The 22649-nt window shown below is 43.4% G+C and overlaps 1 protein-coding gene across 6 annotated transcripts in view; it reads left to right on the plus strand.

Moving 5' to 3' along the window:
• The window catches only part of AP1B1 (adaptor related protein complex 1 subunit beta 1), a 1110789-nt gene that overhangs the window by 150558 nt on the left and 937582 nt on the right, over positions 1–22649 (plus strand). For all 6 annotated transcript variants that reach the window (XM_044068431.1, XM_044068429.1, XM_044068433.1 and 3 more), the window contains one exon: positions 21984–22119. In XM_044068431.1, coding sequence (XP_043924366.1) covers positions 21984–22119 — 136 coding nt within the window. The remainder of the gene's footprint in view (positions 1–21983; positions 22120–22649) is intronic.

Consider the following 22649-nt stretch of genomic DNA (forward strand, 5'->3'; position numbering starts at 1 on the left):
TGCCTAAGGTGGTGTCCAGTGTGGCTCTTTACCAAACTATTCATCTGCTAACCTTTTATCCAAATCCACAGAACAAGGGGGAGAGAATTCTGCATTCTTTGGACGTACACAGACAGCTTAGATTCTACTTGGACAGAACCAAAGTTTTCAGAAAGACAGAGCAATTACTAGTGGCATATGCTGCAGGATCACAAGGAAAGGCTATCTCAAAGCAGACTGTTTCAAAGTGGATAGGCCACTGCATTAATTTCTGCTACTTACACCATGGCAAGCCAGTGCCTAAGGGCATTAGGCCACATTAAACAAGAGCTGCAGCCACTTCAGCAGCCTTTCTCAGGGGAGTACCAACCAAGGACATTTTAGAGGCTGCTACTTGGAGTTCAGTGCACACCTTCACAAAGCACTATCATCTGCCACTCTTCTCTGAATCCAGGGCAGGCTTTGCCACTGCAGTTCTGTAGGGCCTCATAGCTACTCTTAATGCTGTTTAGCTCCAGCCTGCCAACCATAGCTTTGGGACTCTACCCAAATGTAATGACTGCAACAGTGAAACACGAAGAACATAGTACAGTTGTGTACACTTACCATAAATGTAGATGTTCGAGTGTATTCACTGTTGCAGTCCAGGTTACCCACCCACCATCCCACTTTCTTCTGATGGAACCTATCTTTCCTTCTCTGATTTATACAACCTATGCGGTGTATTTGCTTGTAGATGAAGGTAAAGTTTATATCAGTGCATGTATTTCTATATATATCTATATATAAATTTTGGCTACCCTTTCAGGGGGCACCTGACATCTGGGGCAAGAAAAACTAAAGAAAATGGCGTCGGACGCATCTTTTATACCCCTGATGACCTGACGTCAGGGAAGGGGCAACAGTAGCCGGTGCAGGACCCAGGACTTTGGAATTCAGGCTGACTGAGGGCAACCTGCCAGCAGGATTACCCAAAAGTAATGACTGCAACAGTGAATACACTCGAACATCTACATTTATGGTAAGTGTACACAACTGTACTTTCTTGTCTGCTCAAGTGGTGTCAACACACAGTGTGTTTCGATTATATTGATTTGGGTGCAACAACAAAGAGAAATGTAGAATTAACTATACCTCTCAACTGTACAGATTTTCACAGTGTCCAGATTTTTGCCTCATGGCTTTGGTCCATTTTTCATAAAATTGTGTTTTTCTGGCAAATTAGTGGGAAATCATTAAAGATCAAAGTTAAGATAGAGATGTTTGAGTTTCTGACTTCATACCCTTCAGAAAATTCATGCTAATGCAAGACCTGTTAAGCTTTCTAAGTTTAGAAGAACTTTCTAGGTTTGTAAGAGCTGTATTTTAAAAAAATTGTCCCTATTTTTGGGCCTTTGTCACACTTTTATTCATGGTTTTGTACAGATTTCTTGCTCTAAGAGGTTGAGAGGTATGAATTAGCCAATTTAATTTTCAGTTGAAAAATAACTTGCTTCTTATTCACTTTGTTAAATGGGCATTCCAAAGTCCTTAATAAATCTATTAAAAAATAATCCTATGGATTTCTAATACAGCGAAAAAGGAAGCTAAGCCTTGCCTGAGTTTTAGTAATCTAAGCTTTTATTTGAAGTGTCTGCTTTAAAATAAGGAACTCTGAATGCTAAAATAATTGTTGAAAAAGAGCATTAGCCTAATTTTTTTAGGTAAGTTACTTAATTTGATATCTGTTTAAATTGTGTTATGTTTGTAACGGTGCACATCAGCTGCACTCCTTTTGGGGCTTTCCAGTACCCAAACCCAAGAGAGAGAGGGAGAGACAAAATTATAGTATGTTGGCCACAGACTACCTTGTGAAATTCTCTCTTTCTTAGAGCAAGAAGGTCATAGGGGGCACAAGTCAAATTTGGACAATTATATTTTCATTTGCATTATTATTTTAAAAAGAAAAACATGTTTCCCAAAGAAATGTACTGCAATTTCTGGTGCAGAGTGTCAAACATAGACTTGTGTATGTAATGTTCCATTTTTTACTTTTCTTTAACTTTGGTAGAACTAAGTTTTCAGCTGTTAATTTTGATCATTCTGTGGACCAGAAGGCTTTCAGAGCTAGTCTTGTTAGGTAACCTTCCCACTGCATGACGTTCTGTTGTGCTTCATATAATAAACCCTTCTGTGTACTTTTGAAGCACATTTGTCTAGAGTTGTGACTAATTGTGCAGCATTTTACAAAAAATAAATGGTTAGGTGACATTCGTACAGTTGCTGCTAGGTCCTTCTTGAATGCTTTTACAAAACACTACAAATTGGATTTGCTGTTTTATGTTGAGTTTCTTCTTTGCAATCACTGTTATCAAGGGGATGATGTAAGTTCCACCCATTAGGAAAAGATTAAGCCTTAGTTCTACAAGTTGTGGAGGCCGAACCAACTTAGATGTAAACGTTTGGTACGTTACCATAACAAATGTTATATAAAAAAATTAACTGGGAAAGTCCAACTTAGAACAAAGCCAGTTTTCAGCGGAGGCCAGGGGAGAAATGTTCCAGATGCATGTCTTTCTAACGTGGGAGGAAACCGGAGCACCCGGAGAAAACCCACATGAATGCAGGGAGGACATGCAGACTCCACACAGAAGACACCCCAGCTGAGAATCGAACTGGAGAACCTCTTGCTGTGAGGCGACAACACTACCGCTGCACTACTGTGCCATCCAACATCTATAAGAGTAGATCTCTAGGGATGTGGCTGTCCTAATGATCTGGCTAACCTTCCTGTATCCAGGACACCGTGACCTCTGCATCTTATAGATGTATCTATATTGTTTCTTAGTGTGACTGTTTTCAGATATGAAAAGGAAGAGTACCATGATATGTTTTAGGGTGGGGGAGGTACAAGTCAGTCTGAGAAGGTTTGGAGTGCTGAGCAGTCCTAATGCCTGCTGCCTCAGACAAAAAACATACAAACGATGGCCCCATTTCTGCTAATTTGCTATTTTAAGAGCATAATGTTAGTATTCTTTTTGCCAAGAACTGCTCATAATCATAAGTTTGTTCTGTTTTGTTGTTTTATTATTTTTTTTTTTTTAAATATTATTGTTTAGGTTCAAATGCATGATGTTCTTCATGTTTCACTGTCAGTCCTCACACTTTGGTTATCCTGCCAGGGGTAGTCCTCAGTCGACCTGAATACCAGAGGCTTCGTATTTCTGCGTTGGTTGCTGTTGCTCTGGGACTGACGTCAGGTCATCAGTGGTATAAAATTAGGTAGCCGACACCATTACATCAGTCTTTCTTGCCGAGGAGCCTGGAGCAGAAGCAGTTCGCATGAGTGCCTGCTGGCTGCTACCTGAGTTTTTATTTCCGAAATTGAAGTCTTCTAAAGCTAAGTACCCCATTGGGGATCCTTTTTTCTTGCTCTAACCGATGTCAGAAAAAGTTAACAATTGTCTCGCCTGTGGAAAGCAAATACCACACCGAGATTTCCATTCTTACTGTGTCACCTGTTTAGGCCCAGACCACGATGTCCCTCGCTGTCAGTTTTGTGCTTTGTTCAACACCAAAACTATGTCGTCGGGCCCTTATTGTCACTAAATACTTTCGCTCTCTATCTCCGTATTCCAAAATGGCTTCGGTAAGCCATTCGACTACTGATCTTCCAAAAAAATGTAAGGATAAAGATAGAGCCAGACTTTATAGGTCCAAAACTGCTGATGATGCTTCCATTAAGCTAGTCACCAATTCGCTGGTACTCAGTGAGGCACTTTCGCAGGCCCTGATGCCCACTTCTATGGATTCGTTGGCCGCTACCAAGACCCGTTCGGAGTCCGGTATGCCGCAAGACTCATGTTTTTGACTAAGGATCCTGCGAATGTCTACCTTAGATGGGTCTGGAGCCGCTGAACAGGCATGGCTTCCGAGGAAATTCTTCGCACTACCGATATTCGACACAGACCGACTTCTTTTGCGTCTTCAGTTCTTTCTAAAACTACCGAGTTTTTAAGGCCCAGGGTACGAACTACGCCAAAAAAAAGACAACCCAAGCTCAGACACCTGCTTCCATGCCTCAATCTCACATGCTTAAAATGGCGGAAGACCTTATGATGCTTATTTGGGAAGCCAGCCTACTCCTTCTAAAAGAAAGAGACTTGTCCCCAGCAGCTTTATCTGACCAGGAGTCCGACTCTGAGATTTCTGAATATGAAGGCATGCTCTTGTCTGCTTATGAGGATTCAGATGCAGAAGAATCTATTCCTTCTGCCTCTCCTCCAGAGGATTTTTCTTTTGGGGAAACTTTGCATACTTTGAGAGAACATTTCCATTGGGAATGTCAAGATTATCCTCAGTCCAAAAAGAGACTCTGGGAATTTTTAGATTTACCACAGCACAGACCCTTGGCTATTCCTCCTGTCCTGGATGTTGTGGATGATGTCTTCATGGAATCCAGTTTAACTTCTTACACCCTACCATCTGCTCCCAGGAAACCTGACTGGTATTGGAGTCCCTGACTCACACAAATTTCTTTTCAAAAATCCTACTGCTGACCCAGAGGTTATCTCCCAAGGACCTAAAGGAGTAAAAGCAACCACAGCTAAGAATCCCACCACTTTGGACAGGGATTCATGAACTTTAGACAGATGGGGAAAAAAGTATACACCTCTGCAACTCTTGCTATTAGAGCACTCAAATTGTCAGTTCCACATGTTGAAATACCAGCAACATGCAATGGAACTCCTTAAACAAAAATTATTTACCTTTCCAGCTTGTGCAGAAAATACAGATTTACAGGAGCTTATGCATTCTGCAAACCAAGTTACTAAGCACACCTTGCAATATGGCTTTGACGCCCTAGAAGCATCCTGCAGGGCAGCAGCTACAGGTTCAGTACTTAGAAGGCATGATTGGCTTAAGGAATAGACCTTTCTAAACCATGTCAAATCAAAATTATTGGACGCACCATTGAGCAAAGACAATTTGTGTGGCACCAAGGCAGAAGAGGTTTTAACTCATTCACTCCGGAGCAGCTCAGAAAACGCTGCCTGCTTAATTCCACCATAGGAACAACAGTGCAGCCTGAGCTCATTTTCAGAAAATCCATTTGTAATACCATACAGAAAACAAATGTTCATAACTCTGGAAACTAAAAGAGATAGACTAAAAATGTAAATGCGAACGTTGTTCAGTAGACACTGACCTTTCCAGCAGTGTAAATGTTGATAGTGCATAGCAAAGTCATAATTAAATATTTGCCAAGGAATGCTGATATTGTGCATATTTTTTACCTTTTTGGAAACTCAAAGCACAATATCTTGGTCACTGTACCATGTAGACCCGTGCAATTTGTATTTAATTTGTTTGTATGAAAGTCAGCTTTAAAGTGATACCTTAACCATTACGGTGTGATGCTCCTTTACGGAAATATTAACAGAAATATGATTAATATTTCTCATAATTATAAACAAAGCATAATATATCATCACCTGTAACAGACAGAGGCTACATATCGGTGTGGAAGTTGTGTGCCTCAATATTCGCTTCAAAATGATGCATCATTTGTGTCATCACCATGCTCCCTTGCAAAGATATGGGCATAATAATAATAAGTATTAGAAATGTATAATTTTCATAATCCTACAAGACTAAACAAACTGTGATATATGTACATGTGTACAGTGCACAGACACAGTTCTTTTACCATGTTGTAAGGAGTAACACTGTCTTCAAAATGAGGAATTGGCACACTGACATCTCCCTTGCAAAGTTATTTACCAAAATATGAAAAAAATCATAATTTCCATAACCTAAGCCCAAAACAAACTTTGATATCTGTACATGTGTACAACATAAAGGCACAGCTCTTTTACCATTGGAAACTATGAAGACTGTCTTCCAAATGCGGTATTACTAAGCATATTCAGATGCTCCCTTGCAAAGCTATTTATCAAAATATGAAAAAAAATCAATTTCCATAACCGTAAGTCCAAAACAAACCTGAAGGGAGAGAGACTGAATGGAAAGCTACAGCAAGACAACATGTGAAAAGACCAAGACTGACCCAGGAAAGCAGCCCAGTGATGCAATGTTCAATTGCAGTAGTTCACAAAAATATGAAGCATATAACCACAATGGGGACTTTACTGTGCTGTTGTGTTGTGTCTTTCAGCTTTTCCTGGTTAGGGGTTGCCACAACGGAACTCCGGTCCGCTAATGATCGGCAGTAGATTTTTACTTGCCGAGTTGCCGGCCCTGACGCACAACCTTCAACAAAGGTACGCCCATTCACGCATATCAAACAAATTGTACAAATGACAGAAAGAACATGGTGGGGGGGGGGGGCGTGGCTTGAAATGGCTGCACGTAGACAGAAACCCAAATCTGGCTTATGCATTCATCAGTGTGATAACGACTTCTACTTATGTGAATAACAGTGACAGATGCTGAGAGTTTTACCTGAAAAGTGGTAATGACTCCATGTTGTACTGTAACTGCATATATTGTTAATATGATAATTACCTGCATGTCATTGATGCATAGTTCTGCATGCTCAGACAAGGTGATAATTACTGCACCTAACCTGCTGAGTAGGCATTCATTATATTACCTGGTGCAGGTGTAACAGACTCATTACCATTTGTTAGGAGAAGACCAGAGTAATTCAGTAAAAATAGTGTAACACTTAAATATTACTGAGCAAATGTTCATCATGCATACAGCTGCAGTCATAACAGATGGGTTTTCCTGCCGTCAGGCGGGTCCTCGGTCGGCCGAATTCCAAAGTCTAGGTCCGGCGTCGGATGTCGTCGCTTCTTCCCTGACGTCAGTGCGACAGGGGTATAAACCAACCAGCCAATGCCATTTTCTTCAGTCTTTCTTGCAGCGCGGTGCCCGAGGCAGAAGCAGTTCGCAAGTGCTGGTCGGCCAGCTCCTGAGATTACGAATATTTTTCAACCGAAGTCTTCTTGAAAGCTAAGTACCCCATTGGGGAAACTTTTCTTGCCTCAGACCGATGTCAGACAAAGTTAATAATTGCATTTCATGTGGGAAGCAAATACCGCATAAGGATTTTCATTCCCTCTGCATTCCTTGCTTAGGCCCAGACCACGACGTCTCGGCCCGTCATTTTTGTGCTACATTCAACAGATGCACTATTAAGCGTTGGGCGGAGTTCACCCAACACTATTTTGGCAAAAAGTTTAATTACAGTATGTCGTCGGATACTCCGACTCCAGTTTTGAGTAAAAGATGCAAAGATAAGGACCGACATACGAGGTCCGCGACTTCTACCGACACCACGCTAAAGCCGACTACAGGTGCTCCAGTTCTCAGCGAGGCACCTATGCAGCCTCTGACTACCGATGACACTTCATTGGCGGTGTCTTCTGTGCCCGAGGTCGCAGGCTCTTCGGCCCACACCCCGACTACAGATACCGAAGCCACTCTTGGCGGGGAAACTCAGAGTTTAGACAGGCCTGCCACCTCTCAAGGTGTCTTCAGGCCTTCTTCTTTTTCCATCAAGGCTTTCACTAAGTCTAAAACAGCCATGCATACTAAAAGACAAGCTCCACAGGGCCCCTCTCAAGGCCCCATGCCTAAAAAGCAGATGCTCAAAATGGCTGAGGATTTGATTACTCTTATCAGGGGTTCTCAACCCCCCTCGGACAAAAGGCCCAGAGTGGAGGAAGAATACCCTTCCTCGGACCAGGCCTCCATTACTTCAGAACATTCTGAAGACCAGGAACATTCATACTCCCCTTTTGAAGATTCTGATGCAGAGGAGTCCATTCCCTCTGTCTTCCCCCCTGAGGATTACTCTTTTGGGGAAACCTTACATACCTTGAGGGAACACTTCCACTGGGAAGGCCAAGAGTACTCCGACTCCAAGAAAAGGCTTAGGGATTTCCTCTTGCTCCCTCAGCACAGGCCTCTGGCTATACCTCTTGTCTTAGACATACTAGATGATGTGTATTCGGAGGCCAGCCTTAACCCAGATTCTTTACCTCCAGCTCCAGTCAAGCCCGACAGGTATTACCGGGTTCCTGATTCACACCAATTCCTATACAAAAGCCATACGGCTGACCCAGAAACTATTTCACAGGGTCCCAAGGGAATTAAGGCCTCCACTGCTAAAAATCCATTACCTTCAGAAAGAGATTCCAGAGCTTTAGAAAGGTGGGGGAAAAAGGTATACACCTCGGCCACCTTAACCATGAGGGCATTAAACTGGCAGTTCCATATGTTAAAGTATCAACAGTTTGTTACTCAGTTGAAAAGCAAAATGTCACAACCTGAACAACCAGACTTGGAGTTGCAGGATTTGTTACATAGTGCAGAGCAAGTGGGTAAACATACCTTGCAATGTGGTTTTGATGCTTTAGAGGCCTCATGTAGAGCTGCTGTTACAGGATCAGTCATACGTAGACATGCTTGGCTCAAAGAGCAAACCTTACCAGATCATAAATTACTAGAAAGATGCACCTCTTCAAAAAGATGTATTGTTTGGTGTTAAAGCTGAGGAGGTATTAAAGAAAATTGAGGAAAAGGCAAAATCAATGCAAACAGTGAAAGATTTCCTACAGGTACAACCTCCATGCTTCAGTAGAAATTGGCCTTCAAAAAATTGGTCCTTTCCAGCCACGGACAGACCCCAAAGAGGTAGATACAGGCACACGAGGGGTAGAGGGCAATCTCAAGAATCATTTAGAGGCAGACAATGGCAAGCACCTACACAAAGAGGTGGTGAGGATAGTTCACAGCCATTCAGAGAGCAGAACCAATGACTTTCTCCTTTGCATGCCAAGCAAGGCTCAAATGGCAGCACCTTTAGGAGGAAAACTGGCATTATTTTCGAAAAATTGGCATATTGTCACAAAAGACAAATGGATCCTGGACATTATAGACAGAGGCTACAGATTCCACTTTCACACCCTTCCAAAAATGAGAGGCATGCCAAACCTGCCACACAATCAAAGGGCAGAGGCACAAAAACAAATTTCAGATCTCATGGACATGAAAGCTATTCAAGAGGTACCTGAACAAGAACAGGGTCAAGGTTTTTATTCCAGACTATTCCTGGTACCAAGGAAGGGCAAAGATTGGAGACCTATTTTGGACCTATCCATCCTAAACACATTTTACTGTACCAAAATTCAAGATGCTCACATTACAGCAGCTTCTTCCCATGCTGGGCAAGGAGTCTTGGCTGGTAACATTGGACCTCAAGGAGGCATACCTGCATGTCCCAATCAGACAAGATTGCAGAAGATACCTCAGATTTCTTGCAGGTTCAACCCATTATCAATTCTCTGCATTGCCCTTTGGCTTATCTACTGTGCCCAGAGTGTTCACGAAATGCCTGGCATCAGTAATTGCCTACTACAGACTTCAAGGGATACAAATATACCCATATTTGGACGACTGCCTGATCCAAGCGGACAGCAAGCACATACTTCTGAAACATCTGGCGTTTGTAATAATGTTGTTGAATTCTCTGGGATACACAGTCAGCACAAAGAAATCAAGGCTGATACCCTCTCAAACAATAATTTTCCTGGGTGCCAGCTTGAATACAAATACCCAGATGGCCTACCTCACGCCAGAGAAACAAGGGCAACTAATTCTATACTTCAGAAAACTGGCAACCTTCACCAGGCTGACTGCAAGGAAAATCCTGCAGGCTCTGGGATTCATGGCATCTTGCATCCTGCTAATCCCATGTGCAAAGCTGCATATGAGGAAACTTCAGTGGTACCTAAAAAACTTATGGTCTCAACACAGCCACAGTTTGGAAACAATTATACCACTGATTCCATGTATTCAAAAGGAATTTCTGTGGTGGGCTCAAGCATGCCAAAGAAACATAGGTCTCCCATTCTGCAAGCCTCAAGCAAATCAAGTCATCACAACAGACGCCTCGGACTACGCCTGGGGGGGGCGCACATGACAGATCGGTGCATTCAGGGCAAATGGTCCCAAAAAGAAAAGCACCTACACATCAAAAGGAAATGCTAGCAGTAATAAATGCTATTATGGCTTTCAAAGACCTACTGCATCCAGGCCAGCTATTGATAAGGACAGACAACACCACAGTAATGTGGTACATAAACAAACAGGGAGGAACCCATTCATATCCCCTATGCAGGCTAGCCATGTCTCTTTGGAACATGGCTCTGGAATTACAAATCTAACTTCAAGCACAGTACCTGCCAGGTAAGGAAAACATGCTGGCAGACAACCTAAGCAGAAATATGACAGATCCACACGAATGGAAGTTGCTTCCTCAAGTTTTTACAAAGATAATTCAAGCATGGGGAAAGCCAGACGTAGATCTCTTTGCCACCCACAGAAATCAGCAATTGACAAAATTCTGCTCAAGGACCTTTTATCCACAGGCCTGGAAAGTGGACTCACTCTTTCAGTTGGACAACAATGACAGTTTATGCCTTTCCACCTCTTCTCTGCTGCCCAAAGTTCTATTAAAAACCAGAGCAGACAGACCAAAGATGATTCTCATTGCTCCAGACTGGCCAAGACAACACTGGTACCCACTCCTCAGGAGCCTGACTCATTCCCCACTATGGATCCTGCCTCTAATGCCTCTTCTACTGACTCAGCACAACTTCAAAACTCTTCACAGTCAGCTGAAAACACTCAATCTAGCCGCATGGAAGATTCCTTAAATTCACAACAGACCCTACTCTCCAAGGAGGTGCAGGATGTCATTTTGGAGGCCAGAAGGCCTTCTACTAGAAAAGCCTACTCCGCAAAATGGAAGCGGTTTTGTGCCTGGAATCAGAAAAAGGGACAGAATCCGGGAATACTGAATTTACCTCAAATATTACAGTACCTAGCCGAGATGCTAAGCAGTGGACTTTCATTCTCCTCCATCAAAATCCAGGCCTCAGCCATTTCTGCAGAATACAACACTGATCCTCCTTTATTCTCTCACCCCCTCTTAAGACAGTTCCTCAGAGGGGCTAAGAATATAAAACCCCCAAGGAAGCAACCAGTACCTGCTTGGGACCTCAATTTCATTCTAGAAAAACTGACCTTGCCTCCTTTTGAGCCAGCTGCTTCAACAGAATTGCAATATTTATCCTGGAAAAACAGCCTTCCTTCTGGCTATCACTTCAGCACGCAGGGTTTCGGAACTACAAGCCCTCATGGCTGTGCAGCCTTTCATAATTTTCCATCAGGACAGAGTTTCCTTGCGAACCAATCCTTCCTTTATGCCAAAGGTAGTATCCAGGGTAGCCTTGAATCAGGCTATCCACTTACCTACCTTTTACCCTAATCCTCAAAACAAAGGGGAGAGACCACTACATTCCTTGGACATTCACAGACAGCTACGTTATTATTTGGACAGAACAAAGCCTTTCAGAAAATCAGAGCAACTCTTTGTGTCCTATGCTACAGGAGCTCAAGGGAAGCCTATTTCCAAACAGACAATCTCAAAATGGATAGCCCACTGCATACGCTTTTGTTACTCTTTTCATGGTAAAACTGTACCTGCAGGCATCAGATCTCACTCCACAAGGGCCACAGCTACCTCTGCAGTTTTCCTCAGGGGGGTTCCTACCAAAGATATTTTGGAAGCAGCCACTTAGAGTTCTGTACATACTTTCTCCAAGCACTATCACCTACCATTAGGTTCATAGGTTCGTACTAGGCTATCTGCCCAAGGGCATTTATAAGCCTAGCCCATAGTTATTTGGCTTTCGCCACCCCTTTAGTTTGAATAAAACTTTGCCTAATATTTTGCTGTGCCTCTGTCAAGCAGTGACACTGAAGTAATCCCTGGGGTATATCTGCGATCCCCCATCCATTGGTCAAGATTCCTCTTGAACAAGGCCAGCGAGGTGCTCTGCCTCACATGTACCGGGATTTTGTTCCACAGCATAGGGATTCTCTAGGTGATGGATCTGTCCCTCCAGCACATTCTATTAATAACCGTGTCAAGGTTTAAGTCTCCCGCCCTTGTGGTTCTGAGGGATCTAGATTTTTTGAGGTGAAGCATATTCATCAAATCAGGGTTTGACATGGCCTTATATGTCAGGCACAGGTCACCTCTGAGCAAGCGGTATGAGACTGAATAGAGCTGGAGTTCTTTCAGTCGGGCAGCATAAGACATATTTTTGAGACCCTTTATCCTTTTGGTGAGGAATTTTTGGGGCCTTTCCAGCTGCTGCAGGTGTCGGGTCAGATACATTCCGAATGGGGCATTGTACTCAATCATAGGTCTAATGAGTGATGAGTATAGGGGACGATGACCTCCCTTGATCTAGATGTGAATCCCTTCATGATCAGGTGGGCAATATAGAAGGTTTTCCTAACTACTTTAGCAACATGAGTGTCAAGCGAAGGCTACTGTCAACCTGGGTCCCCAGATCCCTGATGACTTCTTCTGTGCTCAGTGGATTGCCACCTATATGGTAGCTAGGGGTAACCTTGTTTTTCCCGAAGGGTATGACTATGCATTTCTTGGCATTTAACTTTAGGCCATGGCTCTGGCACCAGTTATCCGTTTCTGTGAGGCCCTTCTGAAGGATATCTGTGTCAGATGTGTTTTCGACTATGGCGCCCAGTTTGCAGTCATCTGCAAACTTTGTCAGCCATAACCCTCCTGTGTTTGCTTGTACTTCAGAAAAGTAGATGCCGAACAAGAGTGGACCCAGGACTGATCCCTGTGGGACACCACTTGTGACAGGCTTTGAGTCTGACATGGCTCCAGCAACTCTGACCCTGTGGGTTCTGTCACTTAGCCAGTTTGCAACCCATCTTGTGATGTATGGGTTTACATTCAAGCTGATGAGTTTTTCGATGATACCTGAGTGGGGTATTGTGTCAAGGCCTTTGCCAGGTCAAGGTAGGCTGTATGGACTGCCTTTCCCTCATCAATGGCCTTGGTGACTGTCTCGAAAAAGTCAACCAAGTTTAAAAGGCATGATCTGCCTTTGACAAAGCCAAACTGGGTTGGATCCAAAGTCTGCAAGTTCCCTATGTCTTTATTTATGAGTTCCATTATGATCCTCTCCATGGCTTTGCAGATAAGGCTTGTCAAGCTAATGGGACGGTAATTTCCAGGGTCGGTGGAGGCACCGCCCTTGTGAAGTGGGACCACAGTCGCCGTGCGCCACTCCTTGGTACGTATCCTGAGGTGAGGCTAAGATTAAACAGCTGTCCTAACTGCGGGTTTAATTCCTCATTGAGTTCGTGGAGCACACAGCCGGGGACACCATCCGGTCCCATGGATGCTGTGTTTTTTTGCTTTGGAGAGAGCAGTTCTCACCTGGGTGTTGGAGATGTTTGTGGGTCTACAATCCTCTGGTATATATATCTCTCCTTTTGGGGGAGGGCGAGAAGTTTGCACTGAACCTGTCAGCCAGTATGTTGGCAATGTGTGTAGGTTCAGTAATCTTCACATCATTTTGAACTAATTCTGAGCATATCTGGGAGTTTCCTCCTAGGTTTCTAACATAGCTAAAGAAGGCCTTATGATTGTCTTTTGAGTCCTTGGTGATTTTTCTCTCAAAATTTGCCTTGGATGATTTTATGAGAGCTCTTAGTTTTTACTTATAATGATCAAAGGTGTCTTACCTTTCAAGGATTTTGCTCTATCTTGTAGTAGCTTCCTCCTTTTGTTGTAGAGCTTGTTTATGGCTGGGGTCCACCAGACTGGACGCTTGCCTTTGGTACAAAGAGTCTTAGTTTTGTTTGGGATTGCCTGATCCATGCAGTCCTGTAGGTGCTGGTAGAAGGCATTTGTAAGTGATTCAGCGGTTTGAGTAATGTTTACCACTGGCTCAGGGGCCTTAAAGGAGACCACATTAGTTTTTAGAAGTGTGAAGTCGGCTTTTGAGAAGTTTTTCACTGTGGTCTTTTTTATTTCAGGTGGGGGCGGGATGAGGACCTCCAGCGAGATTAGTTTATGATCTGATACTCCAAATCTAGAGCAGGCTTTGCCACTGCAGTCTTGCAGGGCATCCTGGCTCCTCCTAGTTCCACTTAGTGCTTACCACCCCTTTTTTAGCTTTGGGATTCTACCCATCTGTTATGACTGCAGCTGTATGCAAGAGGAACATAGTACAGTTTTGTACCTACCATAAATGTAGATGTTCGAGTGCTAATACAGCTGCAGTCCAGGTTTCCCTCCTTCCCCTCTTGGGACAGGCCTAATGGCTAATACCTCCTCATACAACCTGATTGGGGTATTCTTTTATGGTGTATTTGCTTGCAACTACTATTTTTTGATTATATTGCATTGCATTGTTATTTATTATTATAAATTTATGTATTGCCTTCCTTCTGGGGGCACCTGACATCTGGGGCAAGAAAAACTGAAGAAAATGGCGTCGGCTGGTTCTTTTATACCCCTGTCGCACTGACGTCAGGGAAGAAGCGACTACATCCGACGCCGGACCTAGACTTTGGAATTCGGCCGACCGAGGACCCGCCTGACGGCAGGAAAGCCCATCTGTTATGACTGCAGCTGTATTAGCACTCTAACATCTACATTTATGGTAGGTTCAAAACTGTACTTTCCTCCTACCTAAATTCTGCACAGTACCGACAGAGCCAGGAATAGTGCCCAATATATATGGTAGCTCTATGCTGGTACTAGTCTGCAAATAATAACACCTGATTGAGCAGTGCCAAAAATCAGCAATAAAATACATCTCACTAAGCCTCTTATCCCACCCAAATATAGTTTGACTACATGCTCAGTACTGTATTTTGACGTAAATGTTGTAGCATACAGTTGTCTGTAAGTAAACAAATACAAAAAGTCAGAAATATTGCCCTACATACTGAGTTGAGCAATGCCAGAACTACTCTAAAAGCAGCAATCAAATGTATATAACATTTATATCCCTGAGCCTTTCCTGTCACCTAAACTATACTCATCTTGCTGATTGTACTAGATTACATTCCCTGTAAGCAATTAATCAACCCAGTAATGACAAAATTAGCCATTTCAGAACATTTCAGCCGTAAAAGGCCACTCTGACATCTGTCATTACAATTCACTAATATCAATCACCAGCCACAATCTCCGCAGAAATAAAAATCATCTCATTAGAACATGGCTCATACCATTTAAGAAACACATGTCATCCCCCAGGATCAGCAGCTGCCTCCCACATTCATATGCCAAGCACCCAAAACCATTACATGAACTTGGGATGGATAGGCTGTAATTGGGTATTTATGATTCTATGCCACTGATACAGCTGCATGCAGTTATCTTTGACCTCTACTTTGCCGAATTTCCAAGATACAAACATGGATATTATGGCTGCCATCATAAATAAATTCCATTTATTTATAAGTGTTTTCTCTAAAAAGGGGTAAGTGTTTTCTCCACATAGAAAACACTTCTAAGTTTTCCTAACCAAGAATGCTCCACTGGGAAAAGTCAACCTGAGTTACTATGCTGTGTGGGATCTTTTAGTGATATCTTTGCAAGCATTTGCAATAATTAATATAATGACGTATTGATGTGTTTTGATGCAATAGTTTGTCTGAGCATAATAGTGGTGCAGCACTTGGCATGTTGTTGCTTCACAGTTCTTTGCTCCCTGGTTTGACTCTTAGAAGTGGTGCCTTTTGTGTGGAATGCACATGTGTTGTAACAGTGCCCCCCCATTCCCACCTCATTAAGATAAATTTGCAGGTAGACTGACAATGATAAACTAGTGCACTTGAGCGAACGGGTGTGCCTTGCAGTGGACCAGTTTCCCATTTCTGCTTATTGCTTGATTGGACAGTCTCTGGTCACACTATCAATCCTAAAGTGGATAAGGTGGATGTACAGCATAAATGGATGGCTGGTATGTACACTGCATGCTGCACTAGCATGTCTTTCCTTAGTCTGATCAGAAAAAAACACTAAAGATCCTTAGTCTGATCAGAAATAACCACTAAACAAGATATTTTACATTTTCAGTCCTGGAAAAAGTAAATGTATCTTTGTAGAAATCAAAATGAGAATGTATTAAGGATAATAAAACTAGAAATAGCGATTAACTATTGCTCACTGAGGAAGGCAGTTATGCTGAAACCGGTCTGATGTTTTTGTTGGGCAGGTGTATTTTTTAATACACCATGTATTATCCAATATAAAATAATATAATATATTTTTCCACACCGAATTGTGCTGGTCTGCTTTTTTGACTTGTATATTTTAAATTCAACACATAAATATGGCACTTTTTTTTTACCCGCAAACCATATCATACTGCCCTCAGATTTCAATCCAAGTAGAGACCTATGTGTAGCATCCATTGCTGTCACCCTTCCTTCTCTCAGATATGAAGCAATTCCTCCAATATGGAACAAGAAGGCATCTCAAGAACACAGTATGCTGAACACTTCACCGCAACATAATGAGTACAACATTGTAATTCTGTGTTAGTTATCGTGGATTTTGTCGTCATAACACAGAGTGTTTCAAGTCCTACAGCACAAGATAACGTACAGCTGAGAGGCATAGGAGTACAAGAAGCACAGCCAAGCCTACAGAGTAGAAGCTGCATAGTTTTTACCAGAAGAACACTTGCTGGGAACTTCAGGTATATAAAAATGCACTAACATCAACAACACAGAATTCTCAAGCATAATAAGGTTGATTAAATGCTACAAAAGATTCGATTGTACCAAACAGTAGTGAACAGTGTACGTAAGAAATGCTCTTTGCTCATATGAGCCAGACACTAACACTGGAGCTTCTAAGGAAATAATTCCCTTTTACCAACATTTCTATAAAAGCGTACCTGCAAAAATAAAAGTTAAAGAAAATGTGTATGTTATGGCTGTGATTTGGAAAGTGAGAAACCAGCGTCTGCTTCATGTGGGAGCAATTGAAAATATTGAAATGCAGACGATGCGAGGCATTATGGGGTGCTATTCTCTTCCAGTACACTTACCTATGTTTTATAAACAGGACTCAGTTGCAGCTGAACTTTGCTTGTTTGAAGTTGAGGCTGTCCTTTCGGAAAGTGGCACACACAAATCAATGCTCTGAGAAATAAATAGCAGGATCTGGGAATGGATGTTATTATCCTGCTAACTAGGATTTAGGTTTAGGGCCTGGGGGCAGGAGAGGAGTGAGAAGGGAGGACTGGGGTTCGAGAACAATCGGGGGATTTAGGTTTAAGGATGGGCAAGGTGTTTAGGGTTACAGTCGGGGTTTTGTGTAGTTCATTACGATCAGGCTAATTTAGTCTATTTAGGACACAAAGGTTTGAGTTGTGAACAAAAAACACTGCAAGACCTAATACTACAAAGGCCTGAGTTGTGAAAAAAATCTGAAATAATGTGGAACACCAGTGGGCTATTTAGTATGGCCAAAAACGATAGTGTGTATAGCGTACCGGTTTTTACACACATGCACATGTCTGTGTGCGTGCCACTATCCCTGAAGCTATTTTTACATTTTGTAAGTCATGCATATATATTTAGAATAGCTCCACATTTTGCATACAAGCAAACAAGCTTTAGACAGGAAAATGTAACCTTTAGGCCACGCATTTTCCGATTTCAACAAAAGGACGATGCAGTGCAGTTTTTTTCTCACCGATGTCAAATGGCCGATTTCAACAAGAGGATAATGCAGTGTCCAAATTTAACAGAACATGTTTTATATCAGTGTTATTTTATTATGTCACAGCAGTTACCATCACTACTTACACGGCTAGCTACTCCAGGCTTGGGAAGGAAAAAAAGATAACAGCTTACCAGAAGGAAAAAAAAAAAAAAACTGCAGTTCTTGGCCCAAGCTGAATGGGAACCCCTTGTAGTGTAGATTCGCGCATGCCCAAATAAAATAGAGGGATCCAGCAGCAGGTAAAGTCTCCAAATATTATCAAAAAGAAAATAAATACCTGTTGCTGGACTCTCTATTTATTTGGATAAAACAAAAGAAAATTAGGTTGGGGGTGGAGCTGGTACGCAAGTGGTGGCTCGGATTGCAAGAATCCAATTGGCTGCCACCACTTGCTTTATCAAGGACCTTTTACACGGAATTTGTAGTAAAACTTTAATGTGAACTTAATGTAAAAACGCACTGAATCGTAACTACATAATGTAATTTACATGTTCAATTACGATTTCAGTGTGTTTTACATTAGGTCCAACTACAAATGTGAACTACAGTTTCTTGCACTTCAGGAAGGCACTTGGGGGGTAACAGCTTGAAATTAGTATCTCATGGCACGCTCTGTGTTAAGCACACAGGCACCATGAGAAGGTACTCTGGGTTAGTCAGTTAAAAAAGATAGAAGGAAAAGCTAAATCTATGCAGATAGTTAAAGACTTTTTGCAAGTTCAGCCTCCAAGATACAGTAGGCATCGCCCCTCCAAGCACTAGTCCTTTCCAGCCCCCTCAAGACCGACTCGGACTAGACCTAGGGGAAGTAGACCCCCCAGACAGCAGTCCAAGGGAATGCAGAGATCTAAGCAATGGAGTACCTCCAATTCAAAAACAGGGAGTGTTAAGCCATCCCCTTATGGAAAGAACTCACAATGACTTTCCAACTCCACCCCTTACTTCTGCCCACCTACTTGTGCCCCTAGGAGGAAAACTTGCCTCCCATGCAAAAAACTGGGCCTCCATCACCAACTACCGATGGTTCCTGAGCATAGTGTCCTAGGGGGTACATATTTTATTTCCACACACTGGCAACCCCAAAAGGGTTCCCAGATCTTCCTCTAAACCAGTGGGCAGTGGCCCAAAACCAAGTTCATTCTCTGCTCTCCATGAGGGCAATACAGCCAATACAGCCTGTTCCTGCAGACCAGATAGGCCAAGGTTTCTATTTCAGACTTTTCCTGGTATCCAGAAAAGAGGGCACATGGCGCCCAATCCTAGATCTATCTATTCTAAACACCTTCCTGGTGATACTACAATTCAAAATGTTCACACTCCAGCAGCTTCTTCCTATGCTATCCAAAGATGCTTGGTTAGCTACCCTAGACCTAGAAGAGGCCTATCAGCACATCCCAGTCAGGGATACTTGCAGGAAATAGCTGCATTTCAGGGCAGGACCTATGCACTTTCAGTTCTCTGCACTTCCCTTTGGCTTATCCACTGCTCCCAGAGATTTCACAAAATGCCTGGCTCCTGCCATTGCTTTTTGCAGACAAAGAAATATTCAAATTTAGCCCTACTTGGACAACTGGCTGATTCAGGCAGACAGTCAGGAAAAGCTATTACATCACCTGACCTTTGTAAAGGACCTACTGACCTCACTGGGATACACTGTAAATGAAAAGAAATCCAAACTAGTCCCCACTCGAAAAGTTGTATTCCTGGGAGCAAGTCTGGACACAGCCTTCCAGATGGCTTTCCTTACTCCAGAAAAACAAACCTGTCTGACTGGCTACTTCTCTCAGCTAGCCACCAGAACCCAGTTATCCACAAGAAAAATCCTGCAATCTCTAGGGTTCATGTTTTCCTGCATTCTTCTCATTCCATATGCCAGACTGCATATGAGGAAACTTCAGTGGTACTAAAAAGCCTTTGTCAACACTCTCAGGATCTGGAAACTATCATACCTATGATACTCTGTCTAAGGAAAGATTTTCTTTGGTGGGCAGCAGCATGCAACCACAACAAGGGCCTTCCATTTTCACAATCCCATGCTGCCCAGACCCTAACCACAGACGCATCAGACTATGCCTGGGGGGGTGCACCTGGATGGCAGGTGTATTCAGGGCCACTGGAGGCCAAACCAAATATATCTGCACATCAACCAAAAATAAATGCTAGCTGTTCAGCATGCTCTGACAGCTTTCAACCCCCTACTCTCTCCAGGGCCTCTACTAATCAAAATAGAGAACACCACAGTACATCAACAAGCAGGGAGGAACTCACTCTTATCCACTCTGCAGGCTAGCCATGACCCTTTGGCACACAGTGTCAGCTATGCAAATTCACCTGCTAGAACAATTTCTGCCAGGCAACCAAAAATCTCTGGCAGACCATTTAAGCAGAAATCTCCTAGACCCACATGAGTGGCAGTTAAACCACAGCACCTTCAGCCTTGTAACCCAGAAATGGGGTACCCCAAAGGTGGACCGATTTGCCTCTCACAACAACCATCGGCTCAGCAAATTCTGCACCAGGGAACCTCACAGCAAGGCCTGGAAAGTGAATGACCTATCCTTCCAATGGGTAAACTTCTCGATCTGTGCATTTCCCCCTCTACCTCTTCTCACAAGGGTACTACTCAAAATAAGGGAGGAAAAACCAAAAGCAATCCTGATTGCCCCAGACTGGCCACACCAACACTGATATCCACTACTGCGCAGTCGGTCACCGCTGCCTCCATGGCACCTCCCTCAGATCCCAAATCTCCTGACCCATCAGAGTGGAGAATTCTTGCATCCACAATTGCAGACCCTGAACCTGACAGCCTGGCTTATTCCCTGAACTCTCCTCCAGTGCCCAGTGTAAGCAAGCAAGTCCTGGACATTATACGTGAGGCCAGATGCCCCAGCACTAGAAAATCCTATGCTGACAGGTGGAAAAGGTATTGCACCTGGATCGAGGCTAAAGGAGCTGAACCGGCACAGCCCTCCCTACCTATCGTCCTGGATTACCTAGCAGACCTATTTCACAGGGGGCCTACACTTCTTTTCTGTCAAAATCCATGCCTCTGCCATCTCTGCTCATTACAGCACAGAGCCACCTCTCTTTTCTCACCCTCTCATTACAGTTCCTAAGAGGGGCTAACAACTTAAGGCTGTCCAGAAGAGCTCCTTCCCCAGCTGGGACCTTAACTTTGTATTTGAAAAGCTCACGCTTACCCCCCTTTGAGCCTGCAGCTTCAACAGAGTTAAAATTCCTCTCTTGGAAAACAGCCTTGCTTCTGGTCATCAGTTCAGCTAGAAGAGTGTCTGAGCTACAAGCACTCATGGCTGTGGAACCCTTTATTATTTTTCATGCTGACAGGGTCTCCCTCAGGACTGACCCAACTTTCATGCCTAAATTGGTGTCCAGTGTGGCTCTCAACCAATCTATTCATTTGCCCACCTTTTTCGCTAAGCCTCAAAATAAGGGGGAAAGGATCCTGCACTTTTTAGATGTGCACAGACAGCTCAGATTCTACCTGGATAGGACTAAGCCCTTTAGGAAAACTGACCAGTTACTAGTCAGTTTTGCAGTAGGGGCGGAGGGCAAGGCCATATCCAAGCAAACATCTCCAAATGGATAGCACACTGTGTCCATTTCTGTTACAAACACCACGGGAAACCACCCCCTAAGGGGGTCAGGACACATTACACAAGGGGAACCTCCACCTCTGCAGCTTTTCTCAGAGGGTTCCCTACCAGGGGCATTCTGGTGGCAGCAACATGGAGTTCTGTTCATACCTTCACCAAGCATTACCACCTGCCTATCTTTCCCAAATCCAGGGCAGGCTTTGCAACTGCAGTCTTGCAGGGCATACTAGCCAGCCCCAACTCTTCTTGACTGCCTCCACCCTGCCTCCACCCTTTACTTCAGCTTTGGGAATCAACCCAAGTGTGATGACTGCAACAGTGAAACATGAAGAACATAGTACAGTTGTGTACACTTACCGTAAATGTAGATGTTTGAGTGTATTCACTGTTGCAGTCCTGGTTTCCCACCCTCCATCTCCCTTATTTCTCTCTATCTCTTCCTCACTCATTACAGGGCATTTGGTATTTACTTTCTACTGGTGGTGTTTTTCCACTATAACCTAGCTCCCTATTTGGGAGCAAGAAAAACTGATGTAATGGCATCAGTTGCCTGATTTTATACAACTGACAACCTGACGTCAGTCCTAGAGCAACAGCAACTGACGAAAAATACTAAGCGTCTGGTATTCGGGCCGACTGAGGGTTACCCCTGACAGGATAACCCAAGTGTGATGACTGCAACAGTGAATACACTCGAACATCTACATTTATGGTAAGTGTACACAGCTGCACTTTGTGTAAACAGAAATTTTAAAAGCCTCTACCTCTGAGCTTGTCATTTTTCCTTGCAGTGCTCTTTTCCCTGATGTTGTGAACTGCATGCAGACAGATAACCTGGAACTGAAGAAGTTGGTGTATCTCTATCTGATGAATTATGCCAAGAGTCAACCTGACATGGCTATCATGGCTGTCAACACATTTGTGAAGGCAAGTAGTATTTTTTTTCATTCTTTGCCCCACTGCCTGTCCGTCATTAACATCCTCCGCAGCCAATGGGACCATTTGTTCCACATCACATGGGTGCGTGTTGGCCAGGAATGGTTATCATTTAGACAGTTTTTTTTTCATTCCTCTATCCTTATACATGCATGTGGCAAGCCACACAGGAGGGGCATGCATTGGGAAGAGAGAAGGATATCCCTTCACTTCTCCAAGGGGTGTTCTGTAAGTGTTCCTGCCCCACTCCCTGATGCACAAGTGGTAAACTTCCTGGTCTCTTCTAGGAAGAAGGCATCAATTACTGTGGATCTGAGTGTGTGCAATCCCTCCCCTCAGTAGATGTGAGCAGACCATTGTCCTTCACTCCTCCCCCTCCCTGCCTGGCTCCCTTAGTGCCAGGCTTCTACTATATCACCAGTCACCTGGGATTTAGTTGGGAGTATGTCCTCTGCACCACAGAGGCAGGCATGTCACTTACCTCATTTGAGTAGTGTGGGAGTCCATGGCCACGAGTGTGT

This window comes from Protopterus annectens, chromosome 4.part0, assembly GCF_019279795.1.
Source record: "Protopterus annectens isolate FY-2018-M chromosome 4.part0, PAN1.0, whole genome shotgun sequence".
In the NCBI taxonomy this organism is placed as follows: Eukaryota; Metazoa; Chordata; order Ceratodontiformes; family Protopteridae; genus Protopterus; species Protopterus annectens.